Source organism: Phalacrocorax aristotelis, chromosome Z (assembly GCF_949628215.1).
Source record: "Phalacrocorax aristotelis chromosome Z, bGulAri2.1, whole genome shotgun sequence".
Classification (NCBI taxonomy): domain Eukaryota; kingdom Metazoa; phylum Chordata; class Aves; order Suliformes; family Phalacrocoracidae; genus Phalacrocorax; species Phalacrocorax aristotelis.
The window spans coordinates 7506151-7530523 of NC_134311.1; the positions used below are offsets into that span (position 1 = coordinate 7506151).

The following is a 24373-nucleotide window of genomic DNA, read 5'->3' on the forward strand; positions in this document are numbered from 1 at the left end:
GGAAATCACCTAGTTAGCGCAGGCATCCTGAGCTCCTTCTAACATTGTCATCAGCCTACATGTGTCACGGCTGTGTGAAAGCAGATGGGACCAAGCAGGTGAGTGTTTTGCCACTCCACACAGAATATTGTGGGTTTCATTTGCACCTCTCATTTTAACCTCATTCAGGTTCCCAGACATTCATGTTTTTGCTTGCTTCCTTTATGAAACAAGATGAAGTTTGGCAGTAACTGGCCACAGGCAGCCTTGCCAAGTCCCCAGAAGCTTGCCTCTTGTGTCTGGTTATGCTTCAAAGATGGGGATTTTTTTTTCCTGTGAAGTGCTTTCCTAAATCAACTAACTGCTTTGGACTCCATATCTAGTCCATGTGTCATCTGTGCTAATGAACAGGAGATCTTTGGACACCTCTCGAAGTGTTTAAAGAGCACTGCAGTACAGTTTACAAAGATCACAAGTAACTAGTAAGATCTATTACCTAAAATAAAAAAGCATTTGTTCACTACATGTGCTGTTGCAGATTTTCTAACATGCTGAATTTTGTATTTTGTGTTTGTATTTGAGTGCTAAAAGCACTACAGTTAGCACATTACTGTGTTCTTCCTTGCTAGAAGTCAGGGCCAAACTACAGGCTAATCTGGAGTTCCCAAACTTTGACTCTAACAGAAGGAAGGATGAATGGGAAGACAGTACCTTAAACACTCAGGTGGCAGAGTGAAAATTAAATCACAGTATCCTTTTCACTGCTAGGGAGCTTCCACCACTTCGCTTATATCTATTTTCAGTTATAGCACTGGCTATCTCCATTCAGGTACAATTTCCAAGGGAGACTGACGGAATTTGATAGAAAAGAAATTAACCTAGAATTACAGGTTATAATGCTCATAATCCGTCTTTTGGCATGGAGTTGAGCGGGGAAGTTAAGGGTAAGCCTTTGACCAGATGTCTACTGTTCTCCCACTAGATCCCCACAGTAAGCCTCCAGCTTATACAGAGAAAAGTATCAAGATCTGCCATACAAAAGCCATCACTGTTTCATCAGTGCTGTGGATAATACACAGCTTATACAGCTCTGAAGACTCCAAAGGAGGAGAAGGAGTTTATGAGGACAAAGGGGAGAGAGTGTAATTTGGAAAATAAAAGGAAAACATATACTGAGAAAGGAATGGATGATATTTTGTCAGGACACAGAGCAGGGTGGATGAAGCAAATACAAAACCAGGGAAAATCTTCCCTCCTGAAAGAATAAGCAAAGATTTTTTTTTTCCTGCAAGTTTTTGTATCTTTATTTAGTTTCAAAGTCTCCATTACTGATTCTCTCTTCAAGACTTGGTAAGCTGGATGAAAAGCTATGAATTTTGGTTTATTACTACAGGAATCTCCCACAACATGAAATCTCTTACTCACAATAGATTTTTTTTTCTCTCATTTCCCAAGGCATCTTTGAGTTGGTGGTTATCAATAAAAAACAGACAGTAACTGGCTAAACAGTCCGTTACCTACTTTTCCTTTCATCAGTTAGTGAAGAATCTGCACAAACTACATACGACGGTGCCAGCAGAAGAAAATACCACTTGTTTCACTGAGACAGATGCGTACTGCTAAATATAGATTTTGTGGAACTGTTGGTTTCTAAGTTCGTAGGACTCATTTCCACTGCTTCTCAGTGGCTCCTTCTCATCTCCCATGTCACTGTCCTTCATCTGTGCAAAATAGGCAGGAGAAGCTTTGCATTCATAGTGCCTGTCAAGAGATTTCAGGTGGATCAGCATATGAAGAGCATAGGCAAGAACCAGCAGCAGAATCAGTGACATAACGAGCCCCATGAGTATTGCTGGAGAGAAAAAGGATGCACAGTCTTTTGCATAGGCAAAATGTCCTTCTTGAATGTTGAAGCCTTGAATCTACAAAGAGAACAAACAGGCTCATACTAAATAAATTACTTGCGTCTCAGTTACAAACAACTTCATGAATTTGCTCCTGAAGCCAGTAAGAATTTTTAATTTAATGTCTATTGCAACATTGTATCTCTCCGTGCTAGCTGGAGTTAACGGGCAGAGTTTATCCAGGTCAGTCTTCTAGAAACTCCCAGTTATTCTAATCCCCTTCACTCTGCTGCCCAAAGGATTTGCAGCTGTGTTTTAAATAAAGTCTTATATGATCATTCTTGATAGCCCAGTAATATTTAATTGTAAGCATGGTACCTTTCAAGTCAACAGAGCCTTTCCAGGATCACTCACTGAGAATCTCCAGAGCCTCTGTTTCAAACTGCATACATTTCAACATGACAAAAAAGGGAAATACTCTCAATCTCCTACCCTAATATTAGATTCTTCTCAACTGATCCAAGTGTGCCATACGTAGCAGTCAATCAGCTAAGCTACATCAAGTTGCATTCAACTATGGCCAATGCCAGTAAGTTTCACCTGTGGCTTCAGTTCTAAAATGAAGTTTACCACATTGGCATTCAGGGCATTGACTGCCTGTTCCACTAAGTCAATCCATGGGCTTTCACCACAGGGATCAGCTTCCCCCCTCAATCCTCTTTTTCAGCTATACATGCCCCATGACTTAGATCTCTCAAAGCGAGACATCCTGGTCCAGTTATCTCAGGCTCCCTTATTGCCAAACACAGAAGAATAGGCGCTTTCAGAAGATGATTAATCTCATCCTAAAATAAGGACTTAAGATGAGTCAGAGGAATTATCCACTGGCTTTAGAGGCAGTCTGGGGTGACTATAATCAGGGCACAAGGTTATCATTGCTAGACATCAAAAGTTAAGTGAGATGACTCCCATACTCGGTGACTGACGCTGTTATTGATGCCCAGCTCAGAGAGGTGTAACACAGAAAGTTAAATTCACTCCCCACATTAAAAGGAAACCCAAGCAAGAGACTACAGAAAATCTATATAGCCTTTTCTTTCCTTTGACAGGAAGAAAAGTAAAATATTTTAAGTCGTTAGTTCTATCTGAGGTTCCATGGAGATCCTGTAAACAGCACACAGAAGGTCATTACACTTTCTTGGCAGTGAAGTGCAAAATTTCCCATCAGTCTACCTACCAGATCCATTTGGCTTAATTCCATCACATTACCTGGAAATCAATAAAAGTGACTTCCCAAAGCTTTGAAAGATCATTTGCTGAGCTGGGTATGAGGAGTGCATCGTATCTCTGCAAGCTGCTCACATGTTCACAGTGGTAGGAGTAACTTGCTGGTGCATATATTCTGGTTGCATTAAAGGTTGCTTGTACGGAGTGGTTGTAAAGAAGTTGTAGTCTGTGTAAACTGAACCAGTTCTGAACAGACAGCTGATAATAGCTGGTTGTTAGTAAGAATCTGAAAATATTGTATGGGAAAAAAAAAGATTAATAGGAAAGCAAGATTGACTAAGAGCTGGAACTATTAAATTCACATGCTGAACAATCTTAGAAGGCACACTGGTGTTACCAGAGTTTCACCCATTTATATCAGCGTGAGCTCTAGCTCCTTCTATTGAGTCTGGAAAATTATTTGAGTTTCTTCACTGTTGCAGCTGAAGGAGTCTGCTGCTCTCCCACACAGTAAAAGGAAAGGTGAGGGATTTTTCTTAAATGAATGAGAAAAATCTATATGCAACATTGGTATTGTACCTCCACCCAAGATATAGAAAATTATGTACCAAGAGATGCTGTTTCCTTTGATTGCTGAGAAGAAAGCTTAGTAGGTCCCATTCTGATACCTGAGCAGCCTACACTAGCAGTTCTTGCAGTAAAATCCCCACACAAAATGTAGCTAATTAGCAAGGTTTAGCAAAAATCTCCGACATGGGAAGATTCTATGCAAAACAGATGACCTGAACTTTTCTCATTAATAGGAAAGTCAATATAGAAGAAGAAATGCCTTAATAAAACAAGGCAGGCAAATGACAGACTGCCTATTAAAGGCAGGCAAATAACAGACCTGTTAAATGCAGGTATCTTGAATATACAATCAACAGGTCTATCACATCGGCTTTGCTTAAACAAATTCTCCTAAAACAAATTGCACAAGACACTGCATAACAATGGATATTAACGTGATTATCTAATATTTTCGTTATCACATAAACTTACCTAATAACAAGTCCCTTTAGATTGCCAATGTCACCAAACTTCAGAGAAAGCCTAGGTCAAAAAGCAAGTAATGTCAGGCTAGAAAACAACTTCAGAAGTCTTAAGAGAAAAAAGCAGCACAAAAGATTAAGTATAGTTATAAATGGAGCCTGCTGCTCAGTATACCTTTGAAATCAGTGGGAACAAAACCTGAAAGGATTAAATCTTTCTCCAGTGAAATCCAGTAGTTCAGCTGTTAACTTGAAGGAGGCCTGGACTATCCAGAAATAACAGAACTGCATGCTCAGTTTTCAACACAATTCAATTCCACTGCTTCCAGCATTGGTTGAAAATTAGGTTCATTTGATCCGTGTTCTCCTTCTCAAGCCAGGATATCTTAGGCATGAACCACCTCTGCATGTCATTAGAAAGCCACATTATTCTCATCTTTTTAGATACTAGAGGATAACAAATGCAGGTGACACCTGAGTTCAAATTTCACAAATGTGCATCATTAGAGCAATATAAATACACTAACTGTGAGGTAGCTCTACAAAGCTTACCTCTGGTGAGCATGGACACCTGAAGTTTACTAAAGTGAAAGGCCCTAGCAGGTTAATTGTAATCTAATGCATACTCTACCATCCTTTTGCAATCTCTGGAATTAATGCATTGTAGCACTGCGTGATTAAGTGCTATACATTTTTTTTTGCTTAACAATAGTATTTTGCCTTTTAAAACCTGCATAACAGATTCTCACTGTTGATGCAACTTTTTCAGACTAAGCTAGAGACAAAATGTAGTGAAGTCACACAGCATCTGAAAGACTTAAAACTGAAGAAAATTTAAAAAAAAACAGTTATCCCTATGATTTTGTATGAGATCTAGACTTCTTGTAGCTTGACTGACATTGGTCCAATAAGCCAGGACACTGAATCTAGGTACCCCTTCCTCTATGACAAAGGGAAATCATAGACAGTTGAGCATCAGACACAGGCAACTGCAGCATTAAAGTCAGTGGCCTGATCCAAAAGGTGGTGCATAAAAAAAAACCCATAGGTTGGATTATTATATTCATATAGCAAATACATATACGTTCCATGCCAAATATTTTTGCCTGGCTCCAGCTACTTTGCATAGACCAGGCAGTATAAAACAGCTTGAAAGCTGACCTAAAGCCACAACAAAGTATTGTCTTAACAAAGAAGGTGGGAGAAGAGCGAAGTTTAAGGGACTTTTCTGGGGTGAGGAAAACTGGGCAATGCATCATGTGAGCACTCAGCCATCAACTGGCAAAATTCAGGTCAGTCCTTAAACCTGAGATTACAGAGCAACATTCAAGCCAGTTTCCCCTTTCTTCTCTGCTACAGTCAAATGCAGATTGACTGAAAATCTAACCCAAGACTTGTATTTGGCAATTATGCTGAGTCAAATCCTGGCTCATGAGCCCAGATTATCCATTTTCCTATCTATAGAACATGATTTCTACATATAGGGACCTCGATCAGTACTTAAGATGCCATCAGTGGCAACAGATGAATGAAAACCTGAAACACAGTTTCTAATGACTTGATACATGTAATCTAGCAGAGATGCGACAGATCTGTTCATGCAATCTGTCAAACATCCTGACAAATCCCTCCTAGCAAGAGCTCAGTATAAGACACGGCTTTCTTGGTTAGGATTCTGGAGCACATTTAAAGGGCATGAGTCAGTGAGACTAGTATTTCTGAGTGTACCCCAAATAAATAAAGCATAAAGCACGCAAGAAAGCAAAACCATCAGGGAGGGGTAGCATTTTCCTCTCTCTTTCCATAGAAAAGAGGAGGAAAGGCTCAGTAGTCACAGTATGTGTCCTGACCCCAGCAAAAAATGCCAGCCTCAGCTTCAAACTAAGCATCAAGGTACTGCTTGCCTTTAGCAGCTGTGTCCCTAGTTTGAGGGTACTCAAAAAACTATGGGAGAAACAAAGAGAAAGATCAGAAGACATGACAGATGAGATGGCTTTGGACCCACAGATTTTGAGGTCAAACCTCAGATATGGTGAAACACTGATAAAAGGCATGTCAAGGGTATGCTGTAGAGTTGTTCCACTTCCTGACTCTTCCTGCAGTTTTTTAATGAATAATGTGTTCTATAAATTCCCAAATACCTTCCAACATAGTGCATCAGGCAGAATTTGCAGCCCTGTGGTGGGTTCACCCCAGCCAGCAGCTAAGACACACAGCTGCTTGTTCACTCCCTGCCACCCCCAGCAGGACAGGGGAGAGAAAAGGAAGGTCAAATGAGGGAGAACTCTTGGGTCAAGATAGAGTTTAATATGTGAAAGAAAGAGGGGTAAAAAAACACCAAAGCTTTGAAGTGCAATCACTGACCATCTCTCATGAGCAGACCAATGCCCAGTGAATCTCTGAACAACGGCCACCATGGAAGACACAACCCCTACCCACTTCTTCTTCCTCTACACCAGTTTTAATTGCTAAGCATGGTATTATATGGCAGGAAATATAACTTCGGCCAACACATGTCAGCTGTCCAGGCATTATCCACTCCCTGCCTCTTGCCATCCTCAACCTATTCGTTGTGAGGGGCAGAGGGGCAAAGAGAGAAAGCCTGGATGCTGTGCAAACACTGCTCAGCAAGAGCCAAAACACTGGCATGTTATCAACACTGTTCCACCCACAAAACCAAAACACAAAATAATTATCACCTTCCCAGCAAGAGCCAGGACAAATCCTAACTTCTTAGAATTCTGTATTTACAGAATGAAGCATCCACTGCTGTAACCAGACTACAGAGGTACCTCTGACAGATAGGTAGACAGAGTAGCCTGCTCAAATCTAACAGTCTCCAAACAGCAGCTCCAGTAGGAGTCTGCAGTCTACCACTGCACTTTCTGATTTTTCAAGCCTTATGAACAACTATAAAATTACACTTTGTTTTTTGAAACCCTTGCTTTTCCATGAGTATATTTCTATTAGGTTACAATCATTACTAATAAAACTAAGATTATCTCTGAATTGCAGACCAGAACAGAAAAAGGAATGTTTGTTAAGTTGTTATTATTTTTAAAATAATATTATTCCATTCTCTACCTCTGCCTTTCAAAACATAGTGCTGGATTAGTTCACATGCTAATGATGTAAAACTCAGGCTGCCTTGTTGAATACTATGATATCTCAGGCAGAAAACCTGGCTTCTTTTTCAGCTAAGCTTTTCCTTTTCTCATAACCTCACTAAAATTTCTGTGCACCTTGGGTTATCCTTCACAGATGTATAATCAGAAAGAGATAACACTTACTTTCTGCGGAAACATCTTCAGATGTACAGGTGAAATGTTGTATAGGAGCTAAATGAAACTGCTGGCTTTGATCATGTTATTTTTATTCTTGCGTGTCATTACAGATTTAAACTCCATTTATGAGGTAGACTCAATGCTCATGTTCAGCACATGCCCAATTTTGGTATCCACCTCCTAAATTTTAGAATGCTGCCTACCAGGGTGGAACCAACGACCATGAAGCCAGCCACCACTATACATGGAGGGAGAGAAGTGGTCAGGTACACTACAAAGGAAATCAAAAACCTTCATGCCTTTCTAGTATGGCCATGGAGGGTTTTGGATCCAGTTAGGTTAATATATAGGTCTCACTCAGGTTTAACTGTGCTGTTCATGCTGAAGAAATTCGTGACAGACTGGGATGCAGAGTTCAGGTTTTCAGAGACTTTTCAGGTCACATGTAAACCTGTAGTGAATTCACCCTTTGGCTTCAGCAACTCGCAGATCACATCCTGGGACCTGGGGCTACCTAACTCTGTTTCTAAATACATTTCTGCGTCTTGTAACAATGGTTTACATTACTGCTTACACACATCCTGTGAAGGGAGCAGTAGTCACATATGGCCAGCCCCTAAGGCCCCATATTCAGCGTAGGATCCACTATTCAATATCCCAAGCAGCTACCTAAAACAGCTGGAGGCTAAAGAGATCCACAGCTTCAGCCTCACAGAGACTAAGAGCAAAAGTGACTAGCCACAAGGATTGACTCCACCACTCCAAGATATGAGGACAGATATGTACATCTATGTGCACCATTAGAGACTGGTCTGAAAGTACATACCCCACGCTGCCCTGCTGCCTGCAACGGCAGGACATTACAGGAAGGAGCTTGCCCCTGGGGCCCTACTCCATGTAATACAAGGCCTGTTTCCTTCAGCAAGGATTTACTAGACTCATTATCTGGTACTAGTTCCGTTGGCAGAGTAGAGCGCCACCTTACATTGCATTGTCTTCACTGCAGTTTGAATCTCCAACATCCACTGTTGCATGGACACCAAATGTCTTCTCTGTCAAATCCAGCTGCGTGTGATTTTCAAACTTAATCACGATCCTCTTGGCCCAGAAAAGAATGCAGGGGATGCCATTAACGGTGACATTGAGAGGACTGTGGGTGAACGGCCTCCAGGTTGCTCTTTCCCACTGTTCTTTCCCGCTCAAGTTGTAGCTGACAACCTGATTGACCACATAAAAGATCAGTATCAGAAGATGCATATTTCAGGAGTTACTCTCCATCCTACCAGAATAAATGAGGCCAGCACTTGGTGTGGAGCCGGTTCTCAGCTGCACCAGTACTGAACTGAGGAAGCAGCGAAATCTCTGGCTAACCCTTCCCACCATGGCAATGGCACCACACAGACCTCTAGCTCCAGCACAACTGGCCAGAGAGCCAGCGTAAGTTATTTTTATTCTACTAGTGTAGTATCACTAGGGCAAAACACATTCTTAGCATGCTCCCAAGTAGAGCTGCCCAATATAAAAAAATTCAAGCAAAGCTAGGATCACAAGGTGCCCACCCCAGCAGAATACTCTCTAGGACACCCATAAGGGTTACTTCAACACACTAAAGAGTACTCAGCTTGGGCCAAGGACATGGCCTACCATGCTGAAAGCACGGCAGGCAGCTGTCCAGGTGAAAAAAATCTCCAAGTCTACATCTACCTGCAGACAGTTTGGCTACTGATGGCTTTAAAATCAGGAAAATACCTGCTGCAGAACAGTATGGCTCAAGTATGCATCCTTGCCTTCACAAATTCAGTCATTCACAAGATTAAAACCTGAGGACTGCAGCTTCCCTGTCATCTGTACACATTAGAAAAATGCTATCCCTTCTAAGCCAAATTTCATAGCAAAAGGAGGACAGTTTGGCTGTCAGGCAATATGATTTGAGACGGTGAGTTAGGGCTCAGAAAGGACTTCAAAATTTTACTGTCATTTCCATATTTCAGACTAAAATTTCCAGACACCAACTCTTTTCCACCTACACATATGTCCTATCTGAATATGATAACATATACAATGGCCGCATGGCTGTTTTGCACATCATAAGATTAAGCAAGTTCAAATAATGTGTGAACGACAGAGGTATTCTGAGTCCCAGTCATAAACAGCATCTTACCAGGCTCCAGAAGGGATGTGGTTAAGCCTCAAAGCTTTGTCTTGGCTTAAAGAAAGATTTTTTTTTTCTGTTCAGATTAGCGAATCACATCTCCCAGCTCAGACCCTGAAAGACCCCTTTTGATACTTGACCTTACACATGGCACAAGACTGCTTTAGGATTAAAATTAGTAACAGCAACAAGCACCAAGCTGAAAGCAAGGTAAGATCATGGTCAGAAAACGTGATGCGACAGCCAGCAAGAAACACTGACTGTCATTTGTATAAGTGATAAGGCTGTCCTTTCCGAAGTACAGATGACAGAGATTTAATCAACAGATTATTTACATTAGATTGCATCATTTGCAGGGTTTTTGATAAGGAAGCCTTTTATGCTTAGTTTTTAACAAGAACTACAGGGTGGACTCAGGAAAAACTCCCACTAAATTTAAATTATCAGCAGTTTTGCTTCAGTTATTCTTTTAGTATCAAATGATACAAGCAAAATGCTGGCCGCAGCAGTCAAATGGCATTGTACAGAATATGGATGACAGGATTTGGTTTTTCCAGTAAGACCCTGTGCCCAAACCTTGTGCCAGACAGCACCAGTGAAGAAAACTGAAGTCTCACCTCACTTCTCAAGAAAAGCAGAAGGTATCTTGTACAGCAGGTGGTGAATCAGTACCACATCACAATGATTTCGACGGTTTCATTGGCTATTTGTTGTAAACAATATATTATTTAATTCAATAACACAAATTAAAATATCTTAATGTGCTATGAAAAAACTTCACAGATTCAGTTCCTTCATACATTACCTGTGTAATTGCTACTTGGTTTACGTTAAATTTTGGCTTCACGCCACCATCATAACGTCGACCTGCAGAAGAAAGTGTGTTATTAGCCTACAAAGAAAACATCCAATCACTTATAAAAGCATAATCTTGCACATTCTTATGCAAACAATAATTATCCCTGCACAAAATGTGAATTTCATAATACCTGATTTTGTTTTGGAAAATATTTAGCTTGGTGCAAATACTGCCTTCAATGCATCCATTTTCTAGTTTACTTTACCTTACTCGTACAACATGGTTCCTCTTCTTCCCATTGAACACCTTGCCACCCTTACTGGGAAGAACTCCACTGCCCAAAAATGACAGGATTCAGCCTATACACGTATTTATTCATCCCAAACACACTTAATAAAAAGCTGCTTCTTTCTTCATACAGCAAACTCTGTTGTCAAAGGGTGTGCATTAAATGGCAAAAGCGTGTAACTATGGGTGGGAATTTCTTTCCCTGCAATAGCCAGAGATGAGACGCTGTGACAAATAACCTGACAGCCTGACAGCTTGCCAGGAGCGTGATGTTTGACATCATGTCATGGACACTCTCACAGCTCCATCCTTCAAATATTTAACTCTGTTTTCATTTGGTTAAAAAAAATAAATAAAAAATGGAATACTTCTTTCTTCCACATTCTCACTGTATCTTACAGTCAGTCAGTAAATGATTATTTTAACCAGGAAAATCCTCTAAAGGGTATTTTCTAAAGACGGATATGCTTTAACAACGCATTTGACAGAAGAGTCACTAATGCCAACAGAAGCAACATCTGGGAATGAAGATCTTTTACAGCCACATACAGAGACAGTATCCAGTCATTCAGCCCACTGAAAAAATAAAAAAGCCTTACCATTTCTTTGCAGAGAATCTTGATCTGCAAATGTACGCAAACTACAAGAAAGGAGAAAAACATTTATTGTACAGCACCTGGACTTAGAGTCTGCAGTAAGTTTACTGGGGAAAGCTCCTGCTCCTCCTTCATTCAAGGAAACATTCAAAACTTATCGCGGATCCTTGGCTGGTTAATGTCATAGGAACAGGCCAAATTAATCCCAAAGCCAGTATATCCAGGCTAAAAATGCCTCATTTTCAGAGATGCCTCAGGTGGACCTGTCCCGCCAGGCATTCCCACGTCCTTACCTATTGACTAAAGACTTTGTTACCCCTCTTGTCCCTTTCCATAGGGCGTCAGTTCTGGGTCAGAGACTGACCCAGTTCCAGGCCACAAGCAGGGGAACACAAGGACAGCACTGCACCACCCTCAGCCCCCAGAGAGGATCTGAAGTAAAACACTGAATTCCTCCGGGACAGAGCAAACGCACTGGGCTAGTATGCCTTAATCCCAGATGTACAGGTGTCTAAAGACAGCTCCTGAATGGTTCTAGGCAATCCCAAATGCCATGGGAGTCAGCTCCAAGTGAAGCACACCTCAAGAAGCAACCACCAGGGTCATGAAATTTTCAGCCTTTGATTTTCTTCTTTGATACAATTTAGGGATAAGTCTTCAGCTGGTGCAAGTATGACCTGCTTTCCTGAACTAGAGTCAAGCCCAGTAGATTCACATACATTACCGAAAAGCCTAGAAGATCAAAGAAAGACCAAGAAACCAGGCTCTCCCTTAGGACCAGACTCCACTCCATGCATCACAGGAACACCTCCCTGCCTCCTCCACACCAGGGCAGCTTCCTCAGGACCTGCGGCCCCCTACAGTGGAATGATCTGATGACACGTGTCCACTTCTCACGTCTGCTGTCAGCGCTCCCCAGCGGGTGAGCAGACCGGCCCTCCCGCACTCACAGCTGAGTATCATCCCACAGAGACCCTGTACACCCTGCCCTACTTCTGCCCGCACAGTGCCTTCCAGGCTGTAAGCGATGGCGTGGCCAGAGTCTCCTCACAGACACTTCACGTGGAAATACATTTCTACCTACTTTTCTTGCCGTTTCCTACCAGCTTTCCAATCCACCACAAAATGCAGATACTTGAAAAGATACATGCAAACACCAGCACATAAGGACAAGGAATAAAAGCAGATGTCAGTATTTATGTTTAAATTGTACCATAAGGTATTTGAATTGCAGGGTCAAGCCTTGGCGTCGTTGGGGAGCCCCTGAACAGCTGGGTAAACCCACTCCCCGAAGGACTCCCTGTGTGGGGGGGATCTGCGTAACCCACCAGTGTGTACTGCAGGAGTGATCCCAACCTAATTTCCATTGCAGCATCCTTAATGGCAGATAAATATGGGTCTGAACAACCTAACATCAACAAAGGAGAAACATGGGATGGCTTAGAGCCTGCCTTGCTTGGTGCCATGCCCATGCGGCTCTGGCAGTCAGGGAGTTTGATCACACTGAACCTGGCTCTCCTGAAACCCATGGCAATGTTACCAGCTTCGGCAAGCCCCAGATTTCACACACAATGTCTTGTTTACACAAGAGGTTCAGGATGGCAGCAGGCTCTTTCTTCGGATCAGTGTCTCTCCAGCAAGAATGTCCTTTCACAGGGATACTCTCTGCTGCCACACAGATCTCTCGTGTCCCCTTGCAAACTCCTCAAACCCAGAAGGCAAAACAGATAAAAGTGGAGTCTGCATTCCAGCTTGTCACTTTGTCACCAAACACCAGGTCTGATGAGTAGTTTTGCTCAGGCTGCTCGGTCCCTTCAGCAACCACAGCAATAAAGCAGAGCACAGTCTCCAGAGAAAACGTAACGCAGCACAAAAAGACAGCTAGGTTCTGCAGCACCGCAGCAGTGACTGCGATCTGAGCTGAAAGAACCTGAAAAAGATCTTAGATTCAAAAAATTTCAGTGTAGGTAACACTGTTTAAAAACAGTCTGTCGGTTTTCATTACATATGGCACGACCACCTCTCCTCAGTTGGAGCTGTTAAATCCCAGTGACTTCAGGGAGGCTGCGGACTTTCAGAGTGTGTTCTGCTCTCCCCCACCGTATTTTCAGGAGTGGCATTAGTGCTGAGCTGAGGTCCTTAAGCTGCCCAAAGGTCTCATCCCAGCAGCGAGCAGTCTTCAGAGATGGGTGGAAATAATCCTCACTTTGACAGATAGGTAACGAAAGATACCGCTACAATGGACCAAACTTTCTTTTCTTGCTCTCTCTTAGGAGCAGGAGTTTTGTGATTTGATGCAGCCTTATTTTTCTTTTCTAGTATTCCTTCAGGAAAGTTTGTGTCTTCAGGCTGGAAAAGGCAATTTTGGGGCATTTTTTCATGATAATAGCTACAAAAATGAGGCACACCAAAATAATATAAATATAAAATTATTTAGTTATACTAACTTTAGTTATATCTAGTTGGACCTATATTTATTTAGTTATGCTTAGTTATACTTTTAGCTGCTCCCTATGTACATAATAAGCTCAAAGCCCATTACTCCAGTTTGGAAATCACCATGCTGTAGTGTGCAGACCAAAACACTGGGATGAGAGGAGACTGGTGTAAATTGTGTAATTCATTTCATTCCCTCACTGCACTTTAAAGGTTTTTATGTTGTTATGGGAAGAGAAAAGGTTATTTTTGTTTTCATGATTGCCAATTAAAGAAAAATGAATCATTACTTAGCTTCCCCTCCGGGATAAGGCTAATACCACGGTCACACCAATTAAATCACTTTGAGGAATGTTAACTGATAGGCAACACCAAGCCTTGAGGAGAGCACAGCATGAATATACGAGGCATAGTCATTGCAGATGCCCCCGTGGGGTTACATCCCGAGTGGAACGGTTATAACCAGCCTCCACGCAGCACACAGGCGCAGGTTCGGAGCTCGTGACGATGCAGTTTGACCGCTGTACATCACATGTAAAACCACAGCAACGCGCAGCCATGCTGCACCAGAAGAAATGTCAAGTTTCTGCTCTCAGCACAAAGATACTCAAATATAGATGAATGTGCACAGCTAATGAAATATTCATGCTTTCATGAGGAATACAGTGGAGAGAGTGACCCAGGAACCACCATTAAGTACCACAGTATGACAGATACGATCAGCCACATGGCAGGCACACTTGGGAGGCAGGCAGTGGCATGCAAGTGAAGTAACTCCACCTAGGTACTCCTGTTTGTTACTGTTTGTTAGCAACGCTGGCTGCCTCCTGCACAATGCATGCAGCCCTGTTAGAGATAGGCGAGGGAAATCTATCAGGGTAAGGCTTGCAGGCTTTGCTTTGTTTTACGAAAGCCAGATCGCTATGGCACAGTCTATTCGGTGGTGTGAGGGACGGATCTCCTCCCGGTTTCTGAGCAAGCACAAATTGATGTTGATGTTATTGGGTCTGTCAGCTGCCTTTGACACTCATAACCCTGAGGTGTCACAGAAAAGTGTGATCTGTGACAGGAACAGGTGACCTTCAGCAGCCATCCCACTGTTGTATCAACAGCCTTTCCAATCCAAAGGCAAGCTGGGGAATTCATGGGTGATCTCTGGCAGCAAGGCCCTTTTGCCCTCAGCTGGAGCATGTTTCACAGAACAAAAGCATTGTAAGAAGAAATGGGAAAATAACAACACATTAAAAATATGTATTCCCTTTGTTATGTAAAAATGTTAACTACGTGTATGAAAGACAGGAAACTACCTAGCACTACAGCCTTCTCCTCCACTGCCTGCAAAACTAACAGCAGTGGCTAGATCTGAAACCAGTGAGAGCACATAAATTTTAGCACAATGAATTAGGAAGTAGGCTTTTAAGTTTATAAATTTTTCAGCCACTCTGCCCTACAAGTTCAAATTCAGTTGCACACATGGTATATGTTTTGATACTTTTCCTTACCAATTGGTAAATAACTATCCCAGACACACCCAGACATGTATGTTGTATGTTGAATTTACCATACCGAGTATGTCAGGAACTCACATGAAATTGGATTAGCCCTAATACAAAGCACTGGGATGACTAATCACTATGTAAAACCCAATTAAATAAGATTATAAGTATAAAGAAGTGTAAATTCCCTCTTATCAAATGACATTATCCATCCACATAAGATAACCAAGTCTAGCCTGTTTGTCTGAAAAAGTTCATATAGACTCCAGCCCTTGAAGCCTCTCATGTGAGCCGTCTTTTGCCCACTGAGACGAGGCATGTGAACAAGCCTGGCACCCAACAGTGGTCGAGTGTGGAGGCCATAGGCAGTTTTCACTCCTTCAGGTTAACGGAAGCCATACTCACACTGCCTTTTACACTTCAGATTGCTGCTCTGACAACCTGCATCAGATGGTGCATCAGATGGCAAAATGCACTCTACTGCAGTATTTTGATTACTCCAGACTTATTACTCTAAGACTAATGCTGTCCAGCTGCAGACTACTTCACTGGCTGCTGAACTAGTTTCAGTTCATTTATGAAGCATTTAATTGGAAAATAACATGTGAACCTTCAAACACACTAAAAACAAAGTTATGATGGAAGGTGATGAATGCTTACTGAGAGCCTGGTAATGATGAACTGGTTGTAGTCCTAGGGACATAAGTGACTTCAGTGAAGTTATGAAAATTATGAATGTGTAAGCCTGGGAGATCAGATTCAGGGCAAAAGATAGTTCCTTCTATGAAACATCCTAACAAAAAATGTTATTAAGTTTTAAATATATCTATTTAAGTCCTGTCATTAAGAAATATCTACATAGCCCATGACTCCTCTAGTTTTTAAATTTGAAGTGTGCTGTGTCTTATTTTGGTAGCCTCATGTGATTTGACACAGGGAGACAGATTTACGCAAGTATTTTACAATGTACTGAATTTTGGGGTTTGATCTGCATTTTAATGGATGTCCAAGAAGAACTGTATCAGAATGACAAGCTCAAGCTTTCATTTTTAATATAAAACCAGAAATTCAGCTCATAAAACTTCCAGCAGATTAACACTGTGCAGGCACGATCCCACCTCCACTGAATGCAAAGGCAAAACCCCCATTCAATTCACCGGCATCAAGATGGCAACTTCATTTCTTAATATTTAATAGAATAAAGTTCATGTAATGCTCCACTGCTTGTTTTCTCTCAGATTTTGATCTTGATTTGAGAAGTGCAATTACACTAAGAAGACACTAACAAATCTGAAAACTCTGAGAGGAGTACAGCGAGTAAGCTATTTAAATGAAACATATTGTAGTATTTATTGGTAACTGACCACCAGATCTCTTAATACAAGCTTAAGCAAATCACCACATGTCCTTCTTGCCTTAAATGCACAGATTTTACTGCCAGCTGTGATCCTCATCAGCATAATTGATCTGTGTGTTATTAGTGACTTTGGGGCATGATTCAACTAGTACAGTTTAGGCTGTTTACACTTTTGCAATACTTGGCTCTAGAAAGTCCTTTCTTTCCCCTGCTATGATTTGGGCTTCCTATTTATATTTCACTAGAGAACAAAATAGCACTATAAACAACAATGAATCCAAATCTCTAATAATTTTGTAAGTTTAATACTTCTTTGCAATATTAAGTTCACGCTTCAAGTATTTATTCTACATAAGTAGAATATTTTAGCAGGAATGTTTCTTCGAGTAGTTTTCACACCCTTGCTGCTATTCTATTTCTAACTTCGTTTTTACACAGACCAGGGAAAGTCACTGTGAGAGTCATTAACATGTAATGATATACACGACAGATGCCCAGAAAACACTTATCTTAAAACCATTTCTAGTATTGTTTATAAAATTGTTTTAAAGATACGTATTTAATGAGGTGCAGGCTTCAAAACAGCTCATTTCTGTATCAGCCCCCGATGTTTTCAAACCTGAAAAGAAAATTAAAACCACATACTGACACTCTAAACTGCAGCTGAATCTGCTTCCACACAGCACAGATGACCAGATTACAACATTTAAAACATGCGCTCAACTCTACCAACAGAGTTTGTGGGTACGTAATCGATTACTGACCTGCCATCCACTGTCGCAATGGTTTGCTTCACAGGCACCACAAATCCCACATACAAAAAAAGCAGCAGGGACCTAACAGCAGCGTTTCTTTCCATTGAGAAGAGAGCTAGTCCCTCCACACCCAGCACATCTGCTCCTCTGGTCCAGCGGGCAGCCGGGTGCCCAGGCGCTGCCTGGCAGCATGACGGCAGCAGATCCAGCCGATCGGGGGCGGGACTCGCCACTCCATCACCGCACCGGTACCCACGGGAGGAATTCTTCGTGTGCTCAGATTTACTCTGACGGCAGACATCTACAGCTGGCATGTTCCAGCTTCCCTGTGAATTAAAGATTACGTGTTCTGGGGAGATTGTACCAGGATGTGAGCTCTTTGTGAAGGAAAAAGGATTAAAATCAGATGGTCGCTCCAGGCTCTAAAATCACACTGAAGAGCACTTATCGGTGCTCAACCATAACCTGAAAGAAAGGTGAAGGTGCTGTTTCCAAACAGCTCTGAATTTTCTCCTTCCGTATGATAACCATAGAAAGAATTGCATATGTTTTGCAGCCTTATAATACCTTAAGAGCAATAGCATTATCCCCATTTTACAGATGTGACAGCAGACGAAGCAAGCTCAGATATTTGGAAGATATTTTCTTTCTTCAGCGCTGATTGAGTTTGTGCATGTCCAGCTTTCTGGCCAACTGTTTTTATACTTACAGATAGCTTTACGCCAGACCACAGTTGTTAAATACTGACAGTTACAGTGCCTCTGTTCCTGTCTATTGCATTCCAGATACTAGATAAAGATAGGGGTTTAAGCATCGTATCTATTAACAAGGATTTACCATCTTAATTCATTTCTCCTTCAGTGATACAGAAAGTATTCACTAATCTTAAAACTCAACAGCTTGCCCTCAGTAGTACCGCTTCTATCCAATTTAAGGAGGAATCCAGATACTTATGTGAGAATCCCGGCCTGAAAAACGAGATAAGGGAGCGTAGTGATATACAATGACCAGTCAAAAATAATGTCTGAATTTTCTGTGAAGCACAGAAATGTATGATGCTAAACTTGGAATAATTACACCAGCACCGAGACATGGCTCGGCTGAAAATTTTAAGCAGCTCTGGAAGGAGGCAGAAGTGCCACGCACCTTGCTAAAAACTGTGGAACCATTCACATCACTGGCCTGTAAAACGTTTCATTACTCCTGACCCACAGTCCCTCCTAAATAAGTGGGGAGAAAAGGCAGAGAGAGGCTTTCTGATGGTACCGTCAGACGTCATTCATGTGGTGCTGTCTTCTAAGTGTTCTTCATCGTCACGGGAGCAAAGGCTAAGAAAAAAAAATGCTGAAATACAAGCCAGTATGCCACAAATGAACAAATAATATGTCCTTTGAGGGCAGAGAAAGTGAGAGGAAGCAGTGTAAACAACACATGGTAGGCCACAGCTAAAACCAGAATAGGCTCAATCCAAGATAATGTCCTGTAGTCCACTCCTGTGCAGGTCCATTGACCACTGTTTTACAGCAAAACTGGCAGGTGGTGAGGAATTGCATTGTGCATCACTTACTGTGTATATTCTATTAATATTACTATTACTGTTGATATTATTATTATTATTATTATTATTATATTTTCCCTTCCTTCTCTGTCCTATTAAACTGTCTTTATCTTGACCCCAGAATTTTACTTTTTTTTTCTGATTCTCTCCCTCATCCCACTGTGGGGCAGGGAGAGTGAGAGAATGGCTGTGTGGTGTTTAACTGCCTGCCAGGGTAAACCACAAGATGCTGGCATCCCACACAACCCCAAATGTGTGACCACAGTCCAGCAATCCCCTTGTCAGACAGGATGATTACATAAATGTTGATGGAGACCCCAAGATGACAGCTGTTCTGCCTGATGCTGCAATGATTACACACACACTGAGTTTGCATGCAATGAATGAGACTGCAGACATAATTTTAAACATGGATAATTTATCTCTTTGGCTAGCATCTCCTCAGGCAGACAACAGCACAATCTATTTTCAACACAGTCCATAGTTACCTTCAGATGACATATCAGGTCACCACGAACCGGGCAGGTTTCTAAAATAACATCTCTCCAACAAAGTATGAGGTATTAGCCACTGTACAGGTACTAGCACTTAATATATCAGTACTTTTTTTTTTACTTCCAGGCATGCATTGTTCTTCTGATTCAGATACATTCGCAATGCACTGACAATGCAACAGAAGCATGGACAGGAAATCAGCCTTAATATAGAGAAAAAGCTTGTCTCAGTTCCAACAAAAGCCTCTCTCTGGGCAACTGATCTGCCCACAGGCCTTTCAGCCTCCACCTCCACTATGAAGGCTGGGGTGATGCAAAAATTAATCTTGTTACAACTCTCTTTCCTGCTTCCCTTCTACTCCTTGTGCCCTTTCCTAACAACCCCAAAGGATGTCATCCTACCCCAAGAACTCTCTATACAGATTCTAGGCCCTATCACACCTGCTCTGGATGGAGACTGGATCAAGAATGAAGCTTCCAATTGTTGGTCTACCTTCATGGGGGTAGGGGGGGAAACGACACAAAAATCCCACAGAAATGCTCAGTCTGCATCACAAGGTAGATCTACCACTGTGGAAAGAGGTCCCAGCACTTGTGTATCTCCACTGCCCCGGAGAATGCAACTGTGGCAGCGCCAGAGGTTCTGACTGGCTTTTTTTACACCCATCAGTGTTTTGTCAGGTACTTGCCGTTCAAGTGAGAGAAAGCCACAGGCTTTGAGGTACCAGACAAGGTAGTCAACGCCCTATTTCTCCCTCCCTTTTTTCTTCAACCTCCTTTTTGTTGTTCTCCCTGCTAGAAGAGGCACCTGAGGAAGCACTGAAAGCATTTTACACACTCACAGACAGGACTGTGTTAAGGAAACTGCCAGGGGGACAGGACAGGAGTGGCCGGTTCCGGAGGTGGCAGGCTGCACCTTGGCCAGCGCCAAGCAGCCCCAAAACGGCAGTGGCACCATAGTTCCCACACTGTGCAGAGCACGGCTGTCGCCAGGCTGGGGACACAGTAGGGATGCAGGGCATGAGTGCCAGGGTGTGAGGGGCCAGCTGCAGAGAGGTCAGCCCCTGACCCCTCCAGTTGAGGCTTTCATTGTACAGCTCTGCGGGAAGTCAGAAATCAGATTTCACAGAGAATGCCAGAGAACAGATTATACCAGGAGTTTTAAGATAAACTGTGGGATTTTGGGTGGATTTATATGCTTGGCCAACCGAAATATTTAATTTTAGAAGCACTTACATAACAGTGTTGGCATTCTCCAAAGAAAACAACCCATTTCCACCCAGCAGCCAACAGTCCTGCTAGGCGGCTGTTTCCTGCAGAGTTACTAATTTGGGTTATTTCACTGCAAAAACACCTAGCCAGGGAAAGGAAGGACTCCATGAGAGCAGGGTCTTCTGGCTACCTTTCCAAGCATGCCTCTGCAGAGCCCAATGGTGCACCTGCGGCCAGGAGCATCGGGGATGGGGCCGCATCTGTGCCTGGTGCATTGAGTACCAGGGTGCCAGCAGGGTCTGGCCCAGGGCTGCCCCACGCAAAGAAAATGCTGCTCGGTGTCTGCTTCACTCCTCTGTAAAACAGACCTGTGGAAGGGAAGCAGCCCAACTCTGCCATCCAGCAACGTGTTAGCATCCAGATGATCCACAATAGCAGGAAAATAATGGCCCTTGCACCCAACACTGGTTGCCTGAACTTCATCAAGGTAAATAACCTGTATCAAAAACCAATAAATCTAACAAACCCAGTATAACCACTCAGAAATAGTACTGATACTCACCCCACACTTTGGGGAGTGTAGAACTACTGGGTTCTGCTAGTTAGCAAACACAGACTGTGAAAGTGCTGGGCTCGAATTTTCTTAGCTTGAGGCTATTTCAACTGACTCAGGGCACAGCTACTCCACTGTACATGTGCATGTAAAATTACCAAAGCGAGTCTTGCTTGTTAGCCTTACTTGACTTTATTCTTATTTGTTATTGCAATTAAATCGTACCATTGTTTTTAACACTCTGGTTACTGCTAAATTCTAGGAAAATGACCAAGTTCTGGTTGCTGGTTTTGGTTGGAGGGTAAGCCTGTTGGCGACATGCACGGTGTTCAAGGGTGTCAAAGTACCCACTGTTTCTCTGTTTGCCTTGTACGAGGACAAGGAGAGACCAAGACTGTTAAGTTCCTTTTGCACAAGGTAGAGTACTAGCAAATATTTTAATTCGATAATTTTTGTATGCCTTTCTGTGCCATAACAAATGGTTTGCATATACAAATGTATCCCCTGCATGTTACTAAACACTGGGTGACATGGCTGGGGGAACATTTTTGCAACAGATGACACTAACTAAACCCTAGCACTTCTCTTTGGTTTTGGATCAGATAAACAATACTAGTTTTGAAGAACATGGTGAAATGAAGAACAACTGTCATAACAGAATTGTCCCAAAGTCCTACCAAAGTTTAAAAAGAAACAGCAAAACCTACAGTAGCATCATCTCAAATCATCTCTATCTGAGATCTTAACGTCTTAGTGAATATTTGTGCACCAAATGGCATAGTTTGTTTCAGTATATTAATTTTATTTATTAATCAATTTCCTTCCTAGTCAGCTTTTAAGTATTCTTAATATTGCTGAGATTGTAAAACAAGGCTGTAACATTTTTACACGATTAAGTTCCCTGTTCTTAAAATGACCAAATAGTGATTGCATTCCTTTACATTGGAATTGCATCTTTTAAAGAGGTGTTTTTTTATTATAGTAATCTGTAACTTGTTTGCTCCTGTAACTGATGCTGCGTTTTCTGGGTTTTGTTTGTTCCATTTTTATAGGGTTTTAAAAAAATTATTTATTAAATGTTTTTTGCTTATTTATTCTATCCAGATTGAATGTAAAAACCGCCCTGAACAAAGTATGTGTTTTCTATTTAACCTGTAAACGCAGGTTATGATAATAAAGATACATTTAGATTTAACAACTGCCCCTTCACAGCAATCCCAAAAAGGGAAGTGAATGTTCCTGACTTTTTTCTATTAGGGAGTGGGTCGCTTACATGCGGCACCTGTGCCTGTTCAGTTGGCATCTGCAGACCCCTGGAGTTAGGCAGGATGGACTAAGAGTAGCTTTCCAAATTAATAAATGCTTGTTTCTGTTACAGGATTTTACTCTGATGTAAATCCACAGAAGACTTAGGGACAATGTAGGTAAAGTAAAGTAAAAAGTCGAGAGTGAGAAATCCAGGCTCAGCTACCATCACAGCTCTTTGATATCCTCCTCGCTCATCCTAAATACACCATACGCAAGATTTTATGCTCTTGCTGGCGTTGTGAGCAGCCTGGCAGGCTGGCAAGGGCGCAGAGGGACCAAGGGGCTCAGTGAGCCCTGAGAACAGAGCAGCCAAAGAAAGGGGGCTCCCATGCTGCAATCGAGGCCACTCCCCACAGAATGGGGGTGATGCCGCCATGCCCCCTGCACTCTTATGATGGCTCCACACTTGTTCCGGGCGCGGGAGTCACCTCAAGCACTGCAAACACCCCTGATGCCAGGAAGCGGAGCCACACAAGCACCATTTGGTGAGGATGCCCTGAAGCTCAAGGCCCTTCGTGCCCACCGCTCCTTCAGTTCCCCCAGAGAAGCCACAGCTTCCCTTCAACGGCACCCTGTGCTCGTTACCTCCCCCCTCCCCGCCGAGGCCAAAACTCCTGGAGAAACTGGATTAAAGAAGTTAAATCTGGGGCGGGAGGGATGGGCGCTGGTGCCCAGGGGCCAGCACCTGCAGAGGGAACCCAACGCCCTACTCCTCCCAACCACCCACCTAGTTGACCAAGGGAAGCCAGTCGATGTGATATTTTTGGAGTCAGTAAAGCTTTCGATACTGTCTCTCACAGTACCCTCCTGGACAAAATGTCCAGCACACAGCAGGATAAACACATTATGCAGGGGATGAGCAATAGGCTGATGGGTCGGGCTCAAAGGGTCGTAGCAAGTGGGGTAACATCAGGCTGGCAGCTGGTCACTAGTGGGGTTCTGCAGGGATCCATCTTGGGGCCAGTACTCTAATCTCTTCATAAATGACTCAGATTCAGGACTGGAAGGAATTCTAATTAATTTTGCTGATGACACAGAACTGGGAGGAGCTGTTGACACTCTGAAGGGCAGAGGGGCCCTGCAGAGGGATCAGGACAGACTGGAGATCTGGGCAATCACCAACCGTATGAAGTTTAACAAGGGCAAGAGCCGGACTTTGCCCCTGGGGCTCGGCACCCCTGGATGTACAGACAGGCTGGGGAACGAGAGGCTGGGGAGCAGCTCCCCAGGGAGGGACCTGGGGGCTCTGGTCAATGGCAAGTTGAACACGACCCAACAGCGTGCCCTGGCAGCCAAGAGGGCCAACCGTGCCCTGGGGGGCACCGAGCCCTGCACCGCAGCCGGGCGAGGGAGGGGATTGTCCCGCTCTGCCCCGCGCTGGGGCGGCCTCACCCCGAGCGCTGTGGGCAGGGTTGGGCGCCACAGGACATTGGGGGTATAAAGCTACCAAAGAGTGTCCAGAGGAGGGCACAGAGTTGGGGAAGGGTTTAGAGGGGAAACCATAGAAGGAGCAGCTGAAGCCCCTTGGTTTGTTCATCTGGAGCAGAGGAGGCCGAGGGCAGCCCTCATGGCGCTCTGCAGCTCCCTCCCAAGGGGAGGAAGGGGGCAGGGCTGGTCTCTTCTCTCTGGTGACCAACGCCAGGCCCCGAGGGAATGGCAGGGAGCTGTGCCAGGGGAGGGTTAGGCTGGGCATTAGGAAAAGGTTCTTCCCCCAGAGGGTGGTGGAGCCCTGGAACAGGCTCCCCAGGGAGGCATCACGGCACCAGCCCGGCGATATTCAAGAAGCACTTGGCCAATGCCCTCAGAGACATGGTGTGAGTTTGGGGCTGCCCTGTGCAGGCACAGGAGCTGGGCTCGGCCACCCTCGTGGGTCCCTCCCAGCTCAGGTCACTCCGTGAGTCCCCGAGTCCACGCAGCCCCACGAGTCCCCGACTCCCCGATTCCCGCCCCCGCGGGTCGCCCCAGCCGCCGCCTGGCGGGAGTTTCAGTCAGGCGCGGGGTGGG

General features: G+C 43.4%; 1 protein-coding gene across 1 annotated transcript; it reads right to left on the reverse strand.

Moving 5' to 3' along the window:
- Nucleotides 1-539: 539 nt before the first annotated feature.
- LOC142050116 (V-type proton ATPase subunit S1-like protein) lies at nt 540-17419 on the reverse strand. The gene is made up of 7 exons (XM_075078459.1): nt 17254-17419; nt 11204-11244; nt 10323-10384; nt 8351-8583; nt 4092-4142; nt 3093-3336; nt 540-1901 (listed from the first exon to the last, which is right to left on the reverse strand). The coding sequence occupies exons 1-7, from the start codon at nt 17346-17348 to the stop codon at nt 1599-1601; spliced, it is 1029 nt and encodes a 342-aa protein (XP_074934560.1). The 5' UTR covers nt 17349-17419; the 3' UTR covers nt 540-1598.
- Nucleotides 17420-24373: the final 6954 nt, after the last annotated feature.